This window comes from Nymphaea colorata, chromosome 4 (genome assembly GCF_008831285.2).
Source record: "Nymphaea colorata isolate Beijing-Zhang1983 chromosome 4, ASM883128v2, whole genome shotgun sequence".
NCBI lineage: Eukaryota > Viridiplantae > Streptophyta > Magnoliopsida > Nymphaeales > Nymphaeaceae > Nymphaea > Nymphaea colorata.
Genome location: NC_045141.1, coordinates 14447583 through 14466326, shown reverse-complemented (window position 1 = coordinate 14466326; position 18744 = coordinate 14447583). Strand labels below are relative to the sequence as shown.

The window sequence follows — 18744 nt, the reverse complement described above, 5'->3', positions numbered from 1 at the left end:
ATAATGTTTTGAATCAACTAATTTGGAGGAACGGTGGAGTGGAAAAGATAGGGATTAGTTTTAAAAATCACATAAAGCAGACGCTGTGTTGCAAACTTATTCAAACTTGTTATTCAATGAAGAAAAAAGAGCTTTTCTTTCTCTACGGAGTGTCGGAAAGCCGACGAAATCTGAGAGAACGTTGAATATTTTATGAAAAGGTTAAACTTTTCAGGTGAATCGGAGGTTAACCACTTGCGGTTTAAAAATAAATCCACATTTTCTCTCCTAGATGCAAAGCCATGACATCTATGGGATTCGAATTAGAAACTTGATTTTTTTCACAAGCCTCAAGCTCGATCAGCCCCCTTATGATTTTAGTTAAAAAATAAAACAAGCCTTAGAAAACCTTTAAAAACTTTGTTTGATATATCTTGCACCAGTGGGTAGGGTCGATATTCATTTTTAATAATTGTGTTACAACTTTATAAGTATAGTGCTTTTTTGTGATATATATATATATATACACCGACATAGTGATATTAGACAAAATTTTGAAAATTGTCGTTAAAAACACCATGCAATGAAAGCCTTAGCAAGAATTTATGGTGTTTTTTGGCCGTATTTTATGTCACATTTAATCACAACTTTTTAAATATTGAGTTATCATACAATATTCAGTATCCGGCAGATTTCGATTTTCATATATGTAACAAGAAGATTGGTGTTCTTTGAATATGTCCAATCGCCTTATCTTTGTTACCATATTTAAGTACCTTATCGTGATTTTCAATCCGTTTCTTTTAACACGAAATACTATTAATTCACTGTATATTTTTTATGGATTGATGTCCTCCAATATATTGCCAAATTAATTTTGGTGTCATGCAATCTCCGAAAGTTGTCTTCTAATGGGTCACAACAGTGTACATATTATCAAAGAGTGGGGCTTCCTGAAAATGACTTGGAATTTGACTCTAAGTTGCTTTTATAAGTATTTTATTCGTTTATGCAATTCATTCATACAAACTTTCCTCAAAGTCTCTCACCCATGCATCCAAATGGTGAAGGTGACGGACCAACGTAAATGTCAACTTAAAATCTAGGGTAAACACGAGCCGAGTCAAGCCCAAGTTCAATCAGCTTGAGCTCGCTTCGAGCTCGAGAATAGTTCGACGGAAGCAGCTCAAGCTTGACTCGACAGTTACATGTTGAGCTCGAGCTTAACTCAATTAAGGCTAGACAAACTCGTTTGAATAGAATTGAATTCATCGTTACATGTTGAGCTCGAACTTGATTAAGGCTTGACAAACTCGTTTGAATAGATTTGATATTTATCGTTATGTGTTGAGCTCGAGCTCAACTCGATTAAGGCTCAACAAACTCGTAAACTCGTTTGAATATATTGTCTTGATTAAGGGTCGACAAATTCGATTAAGGTTCGAGTTCGACTCGGCCGTTACGTGTTGAACTCGAACTCAAATCGATTATTTGAACGAGCTAACTCATGAACTCGAGCTCGAATCATTAAGCAAATGACTCAACTCAAACTCATTCACAAGCCGAGCTTTAACTAGTCCAAACTTGTTATTCACCCCTATTAAAACGCAATTGACAACTCTTTCAAGTTTGGCATACTCTTTCAATTCCATTATGAGCATGGCGGGTTGAGGCAAACCCTTATTAATGTCAATAACAGCATACTATTAAAGATTGAACTCTTGACATTTTTCAATTTATGAACTCTAATTCTTTTGATCCAGAAAAGGGTAGGAACGCATGTAATTCTTTTTTCCTTTTGGTACCAAAGAAAGTAGTTAGAGAATTTTTGCTCCTCTCTCTCTTTCTTTTTTTATATATATATATAGGTAAATAGATAGATACGTAATTCAACAAAATACTCACACTGAACCCAAATTTTATATTGATATTTTTGCGTAGTTTTTTTCATTTACATATTGATGCCTTTTAAAATTTTGTACCTATGCTTCACCTTGCAACAAAGTCACCCTCCCGGCGACAAAAGGGGAAGGTAAGGCCCGGTTTAAGTTAGGACGTTATTTTGAAATTTGTAAAAGGAACCTTCTAGGTGAGCGTGAACCAGAGATAAATAATTCACCGCCTGAAAATGAAGGCCCCACTAAACGAAACCATGTAATGGCGTCTGCCTGACATTCCCAAATTTATGGAAATCTACAATAAATATGCTTAAATACTGAACTTATTATTTACCAACATCAAATATGGCAGTTTGTTTCGAATGTATCTTCGATCTTATATATATATATATATATTAAACCAGGCTGATATGAGCCGGTCCAATTCAATATGGTGCCTTGAAATAACTTTTTAGGTAAAAGGCAGAACAATAAATACCAACTATTGTTAATTTTATTTGAATGCCAGCCTACATGAGGCCGAATCTGCCGATTCATAGGTCATATCGGTCTGACTGTATCAGTCTATCGGCTCATGAAGCGCAATGTGCAATATATAGAACCATACTAAGGCTGTTGGGCAACAATAACAACTAAAATTAAGGTAGATTTATGAAACACTGTATGAACATCTTATGAATATGCACTAATTTATAAATAATCAATTTATGTAGAGATGTCACATGTGTTTTGGATACATGGATATACTACAAACAGGCCGAGCTTGGCGCTCAGCCAGCTCAAGCTCGGGTCAAGTCACATATTGCTCGATCAAGTTTGACTTAGTAAACTGAGTATGGGCTCCAGCACAACTCACTTAAGCTTGTTTGACTTGGTTCATATTTTTTTTTCATTAAATGAAAATAAAAACCATAAAAAATGTGTTAAATTCGTCAAAAATACCGAAACACCCTAAAATTTTAACAAGGTATGAGCGAGAAGTTGAGTTCAAACGAGCCGATCTCTTGTAACTAGAACTCTACTCGTTTATAACTCAAGCTCGAGCGAGTTTGAGTTGGCTCGACTCGTACATCGCTGTATACCATTATCTTATGCGAGGTTTGCTATCATTATATGGAAAATGATTTATATGCATATGTCACAAGAAAAGTGACCTGACCCTAACTTAGGTGAAATTCATTAACGCCAAAAATCATTTATATGCATATGTCACAAGAAAAGTGACCTGACCTATCTTAGGTGAAATTCATTTGAGGTGAGCATCACAGCGAGTGAGCTACGTGGAGAAATTCCGTTCCTCTGCCCATGCTGGTTAGCTAAGGGACTTTTTGTCATTTCATATGGGAAAGAAGAGAAGAACGAGGAAGTTAAAAGATACATAAACAAATAATTGCACCACGACTTCTTGTCCCCAGTCTCATCAGCCCACACGCAAACGGCGCACCTTTAAGGTTGAGCTGGAATATGCCTACGTTCACGTGCTTGATTCTCCATTATTATTAGGGAATATATATCCCTAGCTTGCTTTTCATGTCCGTAACTTGGAAAAATTATCCTCTTACATTTTGCTGAAAAATGTAGATAAATTATGAGTGTTGTTTTTTTTTTTTTGTCTTTAATGTTATTTTTAAAATCTGGATCTAATCTGATTTCTTAATCAGATATCAATTTTTTTTTTCATGTGCAATTTTTTTAGAACAGTTAGATTATGTATCTTATACAAATCGAATATATTGATATCCCTGACCTCCTCCAACCAGGTTGATCTCATACCTGGTCTAAAGCTCCCATGCACGTTAACTCATTTGCTGATTACATCTATTGGTATAAGGGGTCGATGTCAATGGAATTCGAACCAGTGACTTGTTCCCTACCACCCAAGTCATTGCATCAAACCTCACGAAGACATGCATTTTATTTCTAACATATTGGCATTTTTTTTTTAATTATATACATACATACATATATATGTATATGGAAATCAGAAAAAAGAGGGCGCATCAGTATCCTCTCCATACACTTGGAAAGAATCAGCCTATTGGAATTGAATATGTGGCACTTAGTGGCTAATTCAAGAGTACAAGTGTTAATTGTTTAATACTTTTTAAGATTTTTTTTATTTTTAATTAATTCTGTATACTTTTCAAGTTTTTTTTTTAAAGTACAGTGTGAAACATTTTTTTCTTATTCACAATCGATTTGTTGAATGGGTAGACTCATCGATTCGGTTCAAGAATCGACTTTGTTAGCACTAATTTGGGGCAAGCGACAAAACTGTCATTGGATGGTTGTTTAAATGTGAAAAAGAAAAAAGAAAAAAGAAAAAGAAAAGTACACTAAGATTGAGAAAATTACACGAGATAATTACACCATATTCGAAATTCAATGTTATTAAAAATTTAAAATTGGTTTTCAAATTGAAGTGAAAAGCCAAAAGATTCAGCAAATCCGGAATCAAAATTGTTTGTGAATCATATTGATTTGTAAGATATTTTTTAATTTTAAAAAAAAAATAAAAAAATAGAAATAAAGAAAAACGTTTTAGAAAAAAATAAAAGATGATAAAATAGAAGAATCGATTAAAAAAATTAGTACAATATCAAACTGAAGCGAGATATCCCCAAATTCTGATATGAGAAAAGTGAAGTTTTACTTTTTTCTTTGTGTTATTTATTCAACAAAACTTACACTCATATTCGTTCCTAGCGTATTTCTTTATTTCTGAGATGGAGAAGCCTTCTTGTGGTGGGAGACGTATACATTTTACGGTTCAATCTGTACCGCAGTTCGATATGGAAAAGTTCTAATACTGAGCAAGAGAGAGAGAAAAAAAACTTTTGTGCAGATATAGGTACTTGTTTAAGCTCATGTCTCTTAATATATATGAATGCTTAAAATCTTTACATTTTTATTTAAGCCATTTTAAGCTTTTGAAATTACAAAAATAAGTATAGTGTTAAACAAATCTGATCAAGTTTAATCGAATCGAATTAATCCAACTCGAACTCGACTCATTTACAAACTCGGGTCATCAATTAAGCTCGAACTTGACTTGTTTAGTTTACGAGTCGAGTTCAAATCAAGTTTAATCGAGCAAGTTCGAATCGAGCTCGACTTGACTCGATTTGTTGAACATCCTAATTAAAGACATCATTTTTTGAAAGGGCTTTTTTTCTTAGTTCATTCCTATCTTGTGGTCAATAAATTGATGTTTGCCTTGTAATATTAATGATGTCATCCCTCATTTTTCCTTGATAATGATTTCAAATGCAACATTAAGTAACAAAAATGTCATGCGATATTGGTTGAGAAATTTGATATCTGCTTTAGCTATTTTAATGCTTAGTAAAAAAAATTCTTACAACAAAAAATCACCATATATAAATGCTTGTGATATGCCTCATAAATTCATTTTGGTTGGGATATCTCTTCCATTTAAAGTTATCCCATTTACGGCTCAGATTTAGCATCACATATTATGGAGAATTTTCTGGCGGTGCACTTAGTCACATGATACACATGCCTTCAAGAGCTTGTGAAGTAAATTTAATCTTTATGAACAAGGAAAATAGTCCAAAAGAATACATTTATGTGATCCCCATATAAGGTTATTACATACTGTTTCAGCATATAAGATCCAACGTATTTAATTACTAATGGCAAAGAAAATTATAGCATTCAATGATAAGAGCCATATATTTAACTGTCTTAATTGAGCAGGAGAAATATTTAATCCTATTGCCAATTATAGTCGCCGATCCTCAGGATGCCAAGTCTGCTTTCGGTGTCTTGGGACGGCATCCCCGTTATACTTCAATTTGTATATCGCCTATCGGTACCTCTTGTTTTGCAGCATAAGGAGTTTATGTTCTGATAAATCGAAACGAAAACTGACTACCTATCAACACACTCACAAAAACCCTTATGTCGACTTACGTCAATAATGAGTAATATTTGAGGCCATCTCCTAGTAAGTCTGTATTGGAATTGGAGTGAACAGACCCATTGGTTTTCTTAGTTGACTTCATTCTCAAATATATATTTTTTTCTTATACGAAATTGGTACCATTTTCGCCCCAAAACCATTCAAAAATTTTCCTCAAACCTTTCAAGTTCCAACCATTTGGCGCATGAAAAAAAAAATCCTTTATTTTTTCAACCACCAAACGGCCCCTACTTAGGAAATTCGTTAGAATTTTATTTCAATTTAGGTACCAAAAAAGAAACTTAAAAGCTCTTCATTGTCCCTGTCTTTGGGGTCCTGAGCTGCATTGGTATCAGTAATAATGTAGCATCAGATGAAAGTGATGAGTCATGGATGACACAGGTGTCATGTCAAGCATCATTCTAGATTATGTCCAAGAAAATAGCTTTTGTGAGCAATAACTATCATAATGCATGTCATTGTCGTTCTTATTTTCTTGCGGGTGAATGAATCTTTTTTCAACCGCTCATAAGAGAGGTCATTGTCCTCTTGCACCCCTCACTTTTGGGAACACAGAACTTGCTTCAGGACCTTTTTAAAGCCCAGAGAATGAGCACACATGAATGGGGCGACGACTGTAGCTTTCGAACTTGAAAGTTCCAACAATCATCGCATGAACTCACTGTCATACCATTGTCATCGTCATTATATAAACTTTTTTTAATGAAAATTGTTTTTTTCTACTATTAAAAATTTTGTGCATTAGTGGCCATTAGGTTTTGAATATATCAGAACAAAAAAATAAAAACTTGAGGCATTTGGATAACACCCCCAAAAAACTTAGTTTTCGAGGTTTTGTAAAAACTTAGTTAAAACTCAATTTTTAAAACTAGTTTGGACGACAAGACAAGAATTTAGGAAAAGGTCAAAAATCAGTTTTCCCACAAAACTTGGGAGATGGAAGGTTTTTTAGGCCCTTTATGAAATCCAAGTTTTGTCAAATCCAGGTTTTGATAAAACCTAGTTCTTATGTTATCCAGACGTGATAACATTTTAAAGACATAAACTATAGTTTTAGGCTATCATCCAAGTGCTCTTTTAATGTGTGTTTAATTTTTGTGACTCAAGATTTGGTCTTCATAAGGATGTCAAGATCATATTTTAATCAGATCAATGTATTCTTTATTATATTTGATTTATGAGACATTCAAATGTTCAGATCCAAATTCAAATATTAGTGAAAAAGTTTATATTTTAACTCAATCAGGTTTTAAATTGAATGCACTAGAAGCCAAGTCTGACTATAAAAATACACAGCTGAATTGGAATAACACGACAATATGTTAAGAACCGCTTTGAAAATGTAAAGATATTAGATTGTACAATGTTTATCTAAAACAAAATCTGAATAAAAACATGAAAGTTTTCAAATAAGAGAACATTGAAACATTGCAACAATAATAAAAATTAGACAGATCAAATTGATTAGCAAACATAAGCACTTTAGCATGGGAGGAGCTGTGGGTTGGCACATATACCTGTGAAAATGATTAATAACAATTATCGATTCAATCTACAAACAAATTGATTCAACATCTCCAATATTTAATGTTTTCTCATGAGACACCAAGCTACAAGTCCTAGATTGCTGTTAGGAGCGAGGCCCTCTCTTACTGACAAGATTGAAAAGAAAATGAAGAACACCAGAGGATTTATGTGGTTTGGAGAAACCAAAGTCCTCTTACATGGACAGCTAGGGATGTCAATATATCCGATTTGGATCTAATACCAGACTGAACCGTTCTGAAAAAATTCGGATGTGTAATATCTGATTAATAAATAAGAACAGATTCAGATTTAAGAAATGACATCTAGTCAGATTCAGATTTGGATTTACATAAATATATCTGATCTGATTCAGATAACAGAGTTTTTTTATGGTTATTGATGTTATGTGACCTCTTTACATGCTAATTCTTCATGCAACGAGAAGAATGATAAAAAAAAAAAAATCTGATCTGATTCAGATAACAGAGTTTTCTTTATGGTTATTGATGTTATGTGACCTCTTTGCATGCTAATTTAATTCTTCATGCAACGAGAAGAATGAAAAAGAAAGTGGCAGTATGTGAGTCTTTCTCCTTGTATGCGCTTTTCTTTTAAAGCTCAGTGTTGAGAAAGTTTTCTGCTGCTGTATACGTAAATCTCTTCCTACAAATCGAAGTGACATCCTACACTGTTTTAGAAGCATAAATTTGTCTCTATGGGTGTGTCTGCACAGTTGATTTAAGGTGGAACACCTCCATCTAACCTTAAATCCATGGTTTTTTATATGTAGCGTGAATTTAAGATCCACATTACTATTACTATAATCTGATCTTATGATGCACATCTTTTAATGCAGTTAAATACAGTAAAAACAAAGTATTACAGCAGATGCTTTATACCATCAAACACTACCTAAGCCCTCCTATGCTGTAAAGCATCTGCTGTCATAATTTGTTTTTACTGTATTTAACTCATGGTGCCAATAGTTTCGCCATTTATATTGCCCAGGGCTAAGTCACGTATTGTGGGGTGAAAATTAACACAGGTGCAACCATGGTGGAGCCAAGAAAGGCCGCAGGGGCCATTGCCCCCCTCAGGTTTTGGAAAATAAAAAGGATTTACACTAGGATTTTGAAAAAGTTTAATCGACCCATGTAGAAATTTTGAAAAGTATTGTTGCTCCCCTATAGAAATTTTGAAAATATTGTTCGCCGCCCCCACCTCCAAACAAAAATTAGTGGCTCCACGGCGGTGGCAAAGGCATGTGAATGATGGTTGTCGAGGGCAATTGCCTGCAACAGCTCAAAAAGTTTGCCTTATTTACACATTGGTATTTCATAATTTTTTACTTTTTTCTATACATAAGTGCCTCTTACAATTTGAAATTTAAAATAATTGTGCCCCTTAGCCACAAATTTCTGGCTTCATCACTGGCTAGGCCTTGGGTGGAATGCAATTTCTTCCTTCAAATTTGGCTACCAGTTGGATTTTTATCTATCATAAACAAGTTCGCTAATCTTCAGACTGATTTTTCACATGCTAACTCATAAGCACTATTTTACAGAAACCTCTGATTTAAATTTGCACAACATTATTATGGCCTTTGCTTACTTGCTTTTCTAGTTAGCAACAATGTTGATGCTAACATTTTAGTGAATAAACCGAACCAGAAGGGGAAGCTTGAGTTAATGAGCCAATGTCTTGTCTAGTCAAAAGGGACGCGAGTTTCCAAACTTCGTTTTTGGTCAAGTTTATCCATAACCAAACATTCTCAGCAAAAAGCTTTGATACTAGCCATATCTTGAGTTGTGGTTTCCAGCATGGTAACCATAGAACAGTTCTAATCAAACCGTACATAAGGTTGACGATCTAGAACCATATTGTTTTGCTGCAAATTGTTTCATCACAAATGGCTAAGATTTGCTCTGTACAAGTATTTAGAGAAAGAGGTTACTTTTCTTGTTTTTTCTCTTTTTTTTTCTTTCTCCTACGATGAGGTAACCGGTTGCTGGATTGCTACTCAAAACAACACAAACCTGGCTTTCTAAATTGCATGAAAGCTTAGTATAAAGTTGATCTCAGAGTCAAGCTTTTACAAACCAAATTTTGGGAAGCCTCATCCAAGACACAGATAAAAAATTCCACAATTTTCAAGACATGTAAAATACTTTTAGTCAGTATAGCCCAGGTCCGGTCCATGTAATTTTATAAGAACAGGCCTAGGTATACTGTAGATCTGCTCGTTCACAGAGTTCATTTTATGACAGAAGATTGAGTTTAGTTGGCAAACTTACAAGATCAGATCATTTTTTCCGGATTGTTTCATTTTGCAGTTCATTATAGAACCTGAACAGAGCACAAGTGAACTTTGAGCAATGTAATTTCTCTCAACTTTAGACAAAACTCTCCAAGAGCCAGACTGTCCTGCTCCACATTCTTTCTGATCAGGCACAAGGCCGAAGTTGATGCCGCATCTCTTCATCAAACAATTCTGCAACTAGACTCATAAGCCTGCTGGTGCAGCCTGAATTTCAGCGAGAGAATAGAGCCAGAAAAATGCATGATCATCTGACATGTACCCAACAGAATTCTGCTTGAGGAAGATTGCCAATCCATGAGATTCAGCCATTTGGAGAAACTTTGCATAATTCTGTGCTTCACAAGAGTGTCTTGGACAAACTGCAATCACAATCATCTTCAAGCAATCAAGCAGCCTTAGTGAACCCCTCCAAAAAGTCATATTTGCTTGATGTAGTCAGACCCATTTTTGAATAAGATGAAAAGATATTATCGTCAAAAAACGGGTGATATAATAGTATGGCACAGCAACGGTTGATAGCAGAAGCAGGCATACTGTTGCACTGTTATGGTTTTACCAGTTTGCAACGTTGATGAAAATTTTGATGAAGTAACCAACTTGTGGGAAATGCTTACAGGCTACAGAGACCAGAAACACGGTATCCTGGCCACAATCAAGAATAATGTTTCTGCTTAAGATTGCAAGAATACCAATATGCTGGACTTCCTTGTTTTCCTCCTGTTAGTGAACAACCTGTTTACAAAAAATTGTGCACTTAGCTGGCAGTTTATTATCATTGCTGACCAATTGGCTGAACCGCAAAGACAGTTAAAAGAACAATGAAGCATACCTGATGGACTATCATTAGAAGGCAGCTTTCATCTTGACGTCACCCAAGACCAAACTGAACTGATGACCCATTCCACAGAATACATTCATGAGAAACATCGTCATAAATGCAACGAAGCAAGTCAGATGAATTTTACCCATCTGAACTTCTGTTATGATAAAATAGGAAGAAAAAAGGAAAGCGGAAAAAATCAAACAAAAAATAATGATTGTGCAGGCTTAACCAGAGATCATGATATGGCCTGTACATTAGTCCCGCGCTGTTGAATTAAACAATCTGATCAAGGAAGGAGGATGAAATCGATGCCTCCTCAATTTGCTTCTTTTCAAATATGGATACAAGTCTAGGATGTTCTCAGAAATAAGATCATGCCTGGTCAATATACCCACAACAGGAGCTCTCTACAGTCAAACAAAAACCAAAATTTCTAAATAAGTGAACATACTTGGTGATAGGAGTAAACAACATGGTAGTAATGGTAAGCAGAAAGTTTCAAGTGGAAAAAGTTTCTTACATCAGACGACTTAGGCACAACCAACATGTGCCGTAGACCAACCTGCCTGAACAGTACGAGGGCCTTTGCCAATGACATTGTCTCCACAACTGTGTAAGGTGAAGCATTGGTGAAAGGGTGCAAATCAACAAACAGCTCCAGTTCTTCTTCTGTCAAATGTATGTCTTCAATACTGTCAACTCTACCTGATCCAGACTTTGCAAAATCATCAGAAGAGACCTTTCGAAGAGCATCCATGTCAGCAAGGGCGCATGTCTCAGAGAAAACTTTCTTCTTCAACAGCACAAGGAGATGAGCACGAAGAACCAGACCAAACAACTGTGGTGAGTCTGAAAAAGGTGGCTGATCAATCACAGGGAACCCATTATGTTTTGTTGTTTTAAGTATATGCACTATATGTCTTACTTTCTCTACCCCGTTTAAGGTCCATAGAGGGTCAGTGACAACATCACTTACAATCAGTTGCCACATATAAGGGTCTGCATGGGCTTCAAGATATGGAAGCCCCTTCATCCGAACAATTTGATCAAAAACATTGATGTTGAAGGAATCAGCCACTGATTTAGATATCAGCAGAACCAGCATGACCAGTGGAAGCAAGTAGATATCATTGGTAAGTTCTACAATTATCACACACAAAGAGACAGTTGATCTCATTGTACCTCCCAGGAAAGATGCAGCTCCAAGTGTTGCAAAAAGTCCCTCATTGAGTGTGCCATAGGAACCTGTGACCTTCCCAACAAGGCGCCCATAAGTAGCACCTATCAAGATGATAGGCACAAACAGGCCTGATGGAGCTACTACACCACTGCTCAAAATTCCAAGAGTGAAGGAAGTGAAAAAGAACAAAATAATTGATGAATAGCGGAACTCATGGTCGGTGCCTGATCTGAAAAGGTTCCTTATGGCGTCATCATTGGTATTGAAAATTAAGCTGGCAAGATCATTGTAGTAACCTTCTTGGCACTGAAATCTTTGGAAGTTCCCAGTTTTGAAATATGTTGAGCATGATTCCTCACTATCAGTTGGGCAAGCGGTGCATGTAGCTAGCCATGGCAATCCGAATAGGCAACAAGAAGTACAAACAGAAAGTGCGCCAGCAAGAAACAATTTATACGCAATACCTTTCCTGCAAAACGAACATATACTTCACTATCTGCAAAAGGAGTGAATAGCATAATTACCAAAGAGTAGTTTTCATGTATCTCCAGAAGAAGCCTTACTTGTAAAGAAGATTGTAAAATCTAAGCACCGTGTCCAGTAGATAATTAAAGAGGCTCCCCAGTAGCCCCCCAATAATTCCAAGAAAGATCACAGGAGGCAGATCACTTAGGTGATATTCAATATCCACTGAGTTAACATTAAACATAATTAGACCACCTTCTGCAAATGAGCCACATTTTCCGGAGTTACAAACATCAATTAGTGCACGTAGCACTACAACAACCATTGCTGTTGTGAAAAAAGCTCTCCAGAGTAGAGCACTTCGCCACCTGGAAAACAGAGAGCATCAGTGCTTCCACAAAAGATAAGATAGTGATATATCAAACATCTCCTTTGAGAATCATTCCTGGAAACCGGAAAATTGACTTTGGGTAAACACGCTTATTGAGCTTAAATAACTAATCTATGACTCATTAATCAGGTTGTAACAACTGCTGAAGAATGTCTACAGGATTCTGTGGCTCAACCTTTATGCAGCTCCATTAGGAAGACTTTAAAACAGAAACAGTCCTACCTGTCAAAAATGAATGATTGGGAACAGGAACCTACGGGTTCATGTCTGGTCTCTGGTGCATGCAGGTCATGTCTATGCGGAGATAAAGGATGCTAATAAGTATTACTATTACTTATTGTTTTTTATCCTAAATGCACAATTAGGGACTTGTACTGTTTTAAGTATGCAATTATTCTGAAAATAGCGAAATGGCATCTGGATAGCATACAAGTAATAACCAAAAACTTCATACCAAGATGATAACTCCTCAATAGAGAAAAGCACACCTCCTACAGGTGCACGAAAAGCAGCAGCAATTCCAGCAGCACAGCCACATGTTACAAAATCCCGCCTATCTCTGTCATTTTTGAATTGACGTATCCACCTGCATGTTAAGCCATATTTTTTGGATCCTCCTTGTCCCAGGAGAGCTGAAATGCATGCACCAGTATGCACCAATGGACCAGCCTTACCAATGTATAGTGACGATGATACAGCACCAACAGAACCAACTATCTGCAACAAAACAGTACACAGAAGCTGAAGAGTTTAAACATGCTTGGGCTTGAAATCTCGTTCTTACATGTGCTAAAAGATAACTCGAAATTATTAAATTTACTTTACCTAAATTAATGTGACAGCTTGCAAAATTCCACCTTCATTCATCTAGAATTAAAACATAGGTTACATATAAGAACAACTTAAGTACATTTCTTATGGCTACTTTGTGGTGGATCTGAACCCCATCAGACATTTCCACATCAATTAAAGATAGCAGGACAATAGTATATGCATATCCAACAGAACCCCAGTAAAATGAAGCTCTTTCTAAAGACACAAAAGTTCCATGTTTGCCAAGCATAGAGCAGGTTTAACTTGCAATATTGTCCAAACCTATGTTCATGAGGAATTGATTCCCACCATAGATAGAATTTGATCCTATTTGTACAAAGTTCTGCAACAACCTTGCTGGGAGCCGGCTACATATATCAAGTTACCGCAGCAAAGGAAAAGGAAAGAGACAATGATGACAGACTTGTGCAACTAACAAAAGTAGCTACTTCGTGATGTTTTATCCATTAGGCAATGCAACATTGAACCGCCATAGAGCATGATTAATGAGACTGATAATGCAGTTATCAGCAATCAATTGAATGGAAAATCCTTTTGTAAGCCCATGGCATGCTAAGGCAGTACTCGTCACTAACTAAATATAATGGAAACATCTAATTAAATAAGAAAAATTGATGGGGCACATACAGTTGGAAAACGATCAGGCATATCCCATCATCAGCAGTATTATTACATCACAGGGCTGGAAGCTTCCATTGCCATGCAACATGCATAAGGAAAAGTAGAAGGAGGCTTTGAAGCATTCGTGGTGTTGTAAAGATAAATGCACTACATCTTATCATTGAATGGAAGCAATAACTTGAAATATTTGCCAATCATGAAACAGAAACCATTTAACTGAAGTGCTTCTATTTTGGAGTAACAACTAACAATTAGGGAATAGAAGGAAGGCAATAGGAAAGTAAAGAGAAAGTCCGTTTCTTCCCAAACTTACTTTCACAAACAGGGTTCGTGGGGCAAAGATACCCGGTGCATCTACACCATTTAGGTAAGACTTGACCTCCGGTATACCAGATCCTGCTGCTGATGGTGCAAAACATACTGTTATTACTGAAGAGAATAGAACGAGAACAAAATTGATCACTGTAAACACTCCAAAAGCAAGAAAGTACCTACAGAAGTACAATAAGAACTTGTTAACAGCTACAAAAATGAATTAAAGAAAGGGAGCATGAAAGGGACTGTTGCGCTAATGAATTAACAAATGGGACTAACTTCTTCTCTGACATCATATCTGAGGTTATAAGAAACTTGAATCCTGAAATGTTCTCCACCGCTAGATTGTTGAAGAATCCAACAAGGCCTGTGATAATGCCGATCAAAAAGCAAATGGTCCACTTCAGAAGAACGTACTGAAACCTTTGAACTCCTCCCAAGCTCCGCCAGTCGTGCTTGAAGAAGTCATTCTCGATTGTCCTGTAAGCATGCCAACGATGAGAAGAGGAAAGCCGAACAAAAGATTGGATGCCAAAATTCAGAGGATTCCATTCTAGATCAGAGCTAATAGATGAAGGCAATTAAATATCATTAGCATCAAGAAAAATTAAATATACCCACTTGAGGAGGACATAGCTGGAAAAAACCATAAAAGTGCTGGAAAGAAGCAAATATACCAGTTGTTTGATAAGCAAAATTATGGCAATTAGCTTCAACGGGAACCAACAAAGACAATTATATCATTCTCTCGTTTAGCAAAACAAGAAATCAAACTTTGTTGATCTCTACGCTATGAACACGTTAATAAGTCCTCGGAACAGAGGAGAGGACCAGGAACAAGGATCAGAAAAATTGCTGAAGACCAGAGAGAAGAAGGATTCAGAAGACCAAGAAGCAAAAACTCCAGAAATTTAAACTCCGTATAACTCATAGAAACATTAAAAGAACAAGTCCGTCTCAAGGGAAAAACATCAACAGAAGAGCAGATAATTCTGTTGTCTTGATAAAGCCAATTCTTTAGCTAAATACAGAGAAAATCCGCAAAATTCCTCATTACTTTAAAAACAGATATAAGCTCTGCCAAAGTAATATGCATAATAAATGCAATGATTCTTGACGGAGGAGGCAAAATCAGCGGGAAGAGCTGAGATCTTGATTGATTGAAATAAGATAAAACTACCATCTCTCTATACATATAGACCAAACACACACACACACACACACAGAGAGAGAGAGAGAGAGAGAGAAGAGTATGAGAGCTCACTCGTAGTCCAAGCTTTCCATGGGGCAGACATTGGCACCAACGAGGGCTAGCTGGGAGGTCATGTTTTTACTTGACGGCAGCCGCTGCTGCGCCAGTAGGGGCTCGCTCATTACGATGACGCCGTCGGAGTCGTCTTCTCCGTCGCTAGCCATTCTTTCTCTCTCTCTCTCTCTCTCTCTCTCCCCTTTACGTATCCGCCGGCGACTATGTACAGCAAAATGGCTCGCCAACTGTCTCTGCCGCACACAGAGAATGAACAGTCGAGTGTCGGCCGGAGACAGTGAGCAATATCAGGCGTCTCTCCCGTTCGCCGGGCGTCCGTTAAAAGGAAGCAGCGAACCGTCAACCTCCCCTGCATCAGTTTCATTCAGGGAATTTTCATTTAAGTCTCACATTTTCCTTATAATACTAGAAAGTGCTTAAACTTTTAACTTTTTTGAATACGATCGCCGTGCCCAAAGCAGTCCCATAGATCCTTAGTTCTTATCATTATCCTTTTAACTCATGCTAAAATCCCCATCCGCTGCTTTGATCTGATCTTAAAAGTAATTTTCTGGTTTTTTAAATTTAAAATGATAGCAACATCCGTAGCATAAAACATTTTTTTTGAAACAAATCACTCAATTTGATAATTGTGAAGAAAGTTAGGCACGTAACAGAAACATGAGCTCAATTGTGGAAATTCATCACAAAAAGAAGGACATCTTTTAAAACTTCCTGACATGCGGACTTTATACAACGCCGCCGCATCGCTCGTCGGATATGTCCGGCTTTTCCCGGGTCGGATCCAACCGAATCACGCAAATCAAAATCCAAACACCTCCATATCCAGATCACACCCATCCCAGATCCAAGAAATGACCGCTCTGACACGGATACGGTCCTATCAGATCCAGTATCCAAAAAGAGGCTTTGTGGCAGAAGCGGCTTCTTATTACATGTGGGAAGCCAATTATCAAGTTAGTCAATACGATCCGCAATGCAACAGAACCGGATCCGTTTTCAAAACGATTTTGGATCTGTGATGCCACACAATCAAAACCCATTTAGAAACCGGGAGCCTCTCTGAGATCAAATACTTAAATGGTTTTGAAGTCGTGAAACTAAATTGGTAGGCAACAACTATCATTCCCAGCTGCAAAACTTGCTTCAACTTCACCCATATCAATGCCATATTAGCACCTTTATTGGAAAAAATACAGTGTTTGAATAGAGGAAAAGTTTATCTTTACTTTCGAAGATAACAATTAGCATGTCACTTTTATCCCAATTTTCCTTAAGATCATGGATAAATCAAACACTGCAGATTTTAAACATAAGGTCTATGTCAGTTCTCTATTTATTTAACAACCTTTTTTTTTTTACAATTTTAAATAAAAAAACATTGTTTAGTTGGATCTGGAGGTCCAGCTCATTGGTCCAAGTTTCACATGGCTATTGATGACAGCGGGAAGGATGTCAATGATTGAGCATGGCGTTGAATGACAAAGCTCTTGTAGGTGTAGGTGTGGACTAGTAGGTTTTACTTCTAGCTACCAATGCTGTATGGTATGGGGCCCCTACACCTACACCTGACCGTGCCAGATTTTGATCTGAAATTTAGATCCAGAGTTATTTATTTTTGCATTCTGTTGTCAATAGGCTTATAGCATAGCTGATCGAACCTGCGACACATACATATTTCCCTATGCTTTACATGTTGGTCCGCGTTGAGGTAAATAAGCTGAGGATGATGCTCCGCAGATTAATTAAGAAGATTAAGAAAAGAATGTTGTAGTAAGAGCCGGGTTCAGGCTGGCCTGATGTTCGAAACTCGAGCCCAAGCTTGGGCCTAGTCTAGTTACAATAACAAAAATACTTTTTTAAATATAAAATATATTTTTAATAATAATGTATCTTATTAGTAAAATAAAAATTAATAATTAAAGTTTATCGGGCCCTGGTCGGGCCGACCTGGGCTGGTTTTTTCAGGTCGAGTATCAACTACCCGTTGGGTACCCGACTCTATGCCCGGGTTTAGTTGTGCTCCCTTGCATTATTATGGCCCTGTTTGGACATGATTGTGTGGATCTTGGGCCCAAAGTGGATGAAGGTATGAGGCTCTTGTCGAGAAACAGCTAAGGCCCACAGGTCCATAAAAAACCATCCATCAAATCGATGGTCTAAAGCCCATTGGATCCAAGTCGTGGTAGGGTGGATCAGAATTGGATATGAAAAACTCTTGTCAACCTATTCCCAACTCTATGTAATAAGAATAAGATGGGCTGAAATAATGATTTCAAGTGTTGTCATGGATAATGTCGCCTTCAAATTTCAGGTCTTACTAGTTGGGCAAGAGCCAAAGCCTCCTCATTCCCTTTGCTCATCCGGCCATATATATATATATATATATATATATGAAAATTAATTGGGTCGTGTTTGTCTTCTGAATTGGATTACAAATTTTCCAAAACCAAACACTTGATAGAGTGAATAGAGTGAAAAGGAAAGAAAACCAACATGCAATGTGATGGCAAAGCTAATGCGCATGGCCTCTTCCACTTCCTGTTAATCTCCGCCACTAAAGCCTAAAAATTTAAAACTTGATCGGATGTCGCTATTGCCATGTTTGACTGTCGACTACCTTTGGTTGTAGGTGGGCAGGAGGTTAACAACAAAAACCCAACCAGCTATTCGTGGCGAACAGTGACAAAGCTATTGTTGAATTGAAAGGTACAATTCCATGTACTCCAGAGACAAGTGAGAAGGAGTGAAGCAGTGGCATAGCCACATGGTGACTGGTGTGGGCAACTGCCCACATGAGTTTCTTAAAAGTTTTTTTTTTTTAAATAGGTATCTTAAATATTTATATATATATATATATATATATATATATATATATATATATATATATATATATATATATATATATAAAATGTCCCACCAAATTTGAATATTTTTAAACAAATGCCTCTCCAACCAATTTTTCTAGTTTCGCCACTAGAGTGAGGGTTTTAACCTCTCACTCAGGTGGTGTGGTTATCAAAAGCTTTTCAAAAAATGATCAGAAATAGAAGCAAAGTTCATTAATTAATCAATGTGGTCTTAAGAAACCCATGTTGCATATAAGGAAAATAAGAAAATCATCTGTTATAATTGATTCACAGCCAATTAATTGCTTACTAGTTATTTTAGGCATGGT

General features: G+C 36.7%; 1 protein-coding gene across 2 annotated transcripts; it reads right to left on the bottom strand.

Annotated features, from left to right (window-relative positions):
- Positions 1–9482: 9482 nt before the first annotated feature.
- On the bottom strand, positions 9483–15878 carry LOC116253101 (putative chloride channel-like protein CLC-g). 2 transcript variants are annotated; one of them, XM_031627864.2, is made up of 8 exons: positions 15564–15878; positions 14579–14779; positions 14298–14475; positions 12984–13246; positions 12237–12506; positions 11014–12142; positions 10500–10900; positions 9483–10402 (listed from the first exon to the last, which is right to left on the bottom strand). In XM_031627864.2, the coding sequence occupies exons 1-7, from the start codon at positions 15713–15715 to the stop codon at positions 10748–10750; spliced, it is 2346 nt and encodes a 781-aa protein (XP_031483724.1). In that variant the 5' UTR covers positions 15716–15878; the 3' UTR covers positions 9483–10402; positions 10500–10747. The 2 variants fall into 2 exon arrangements, with proteins under 2 accessions (XP_031483724.1, XP_031483725.1); XM_031627865.2 differs by having other exon boundaries at positions 9483–10387.
- Between the last annotated feature and the right edge of the window lie 2866 nt (positions 15879–18744).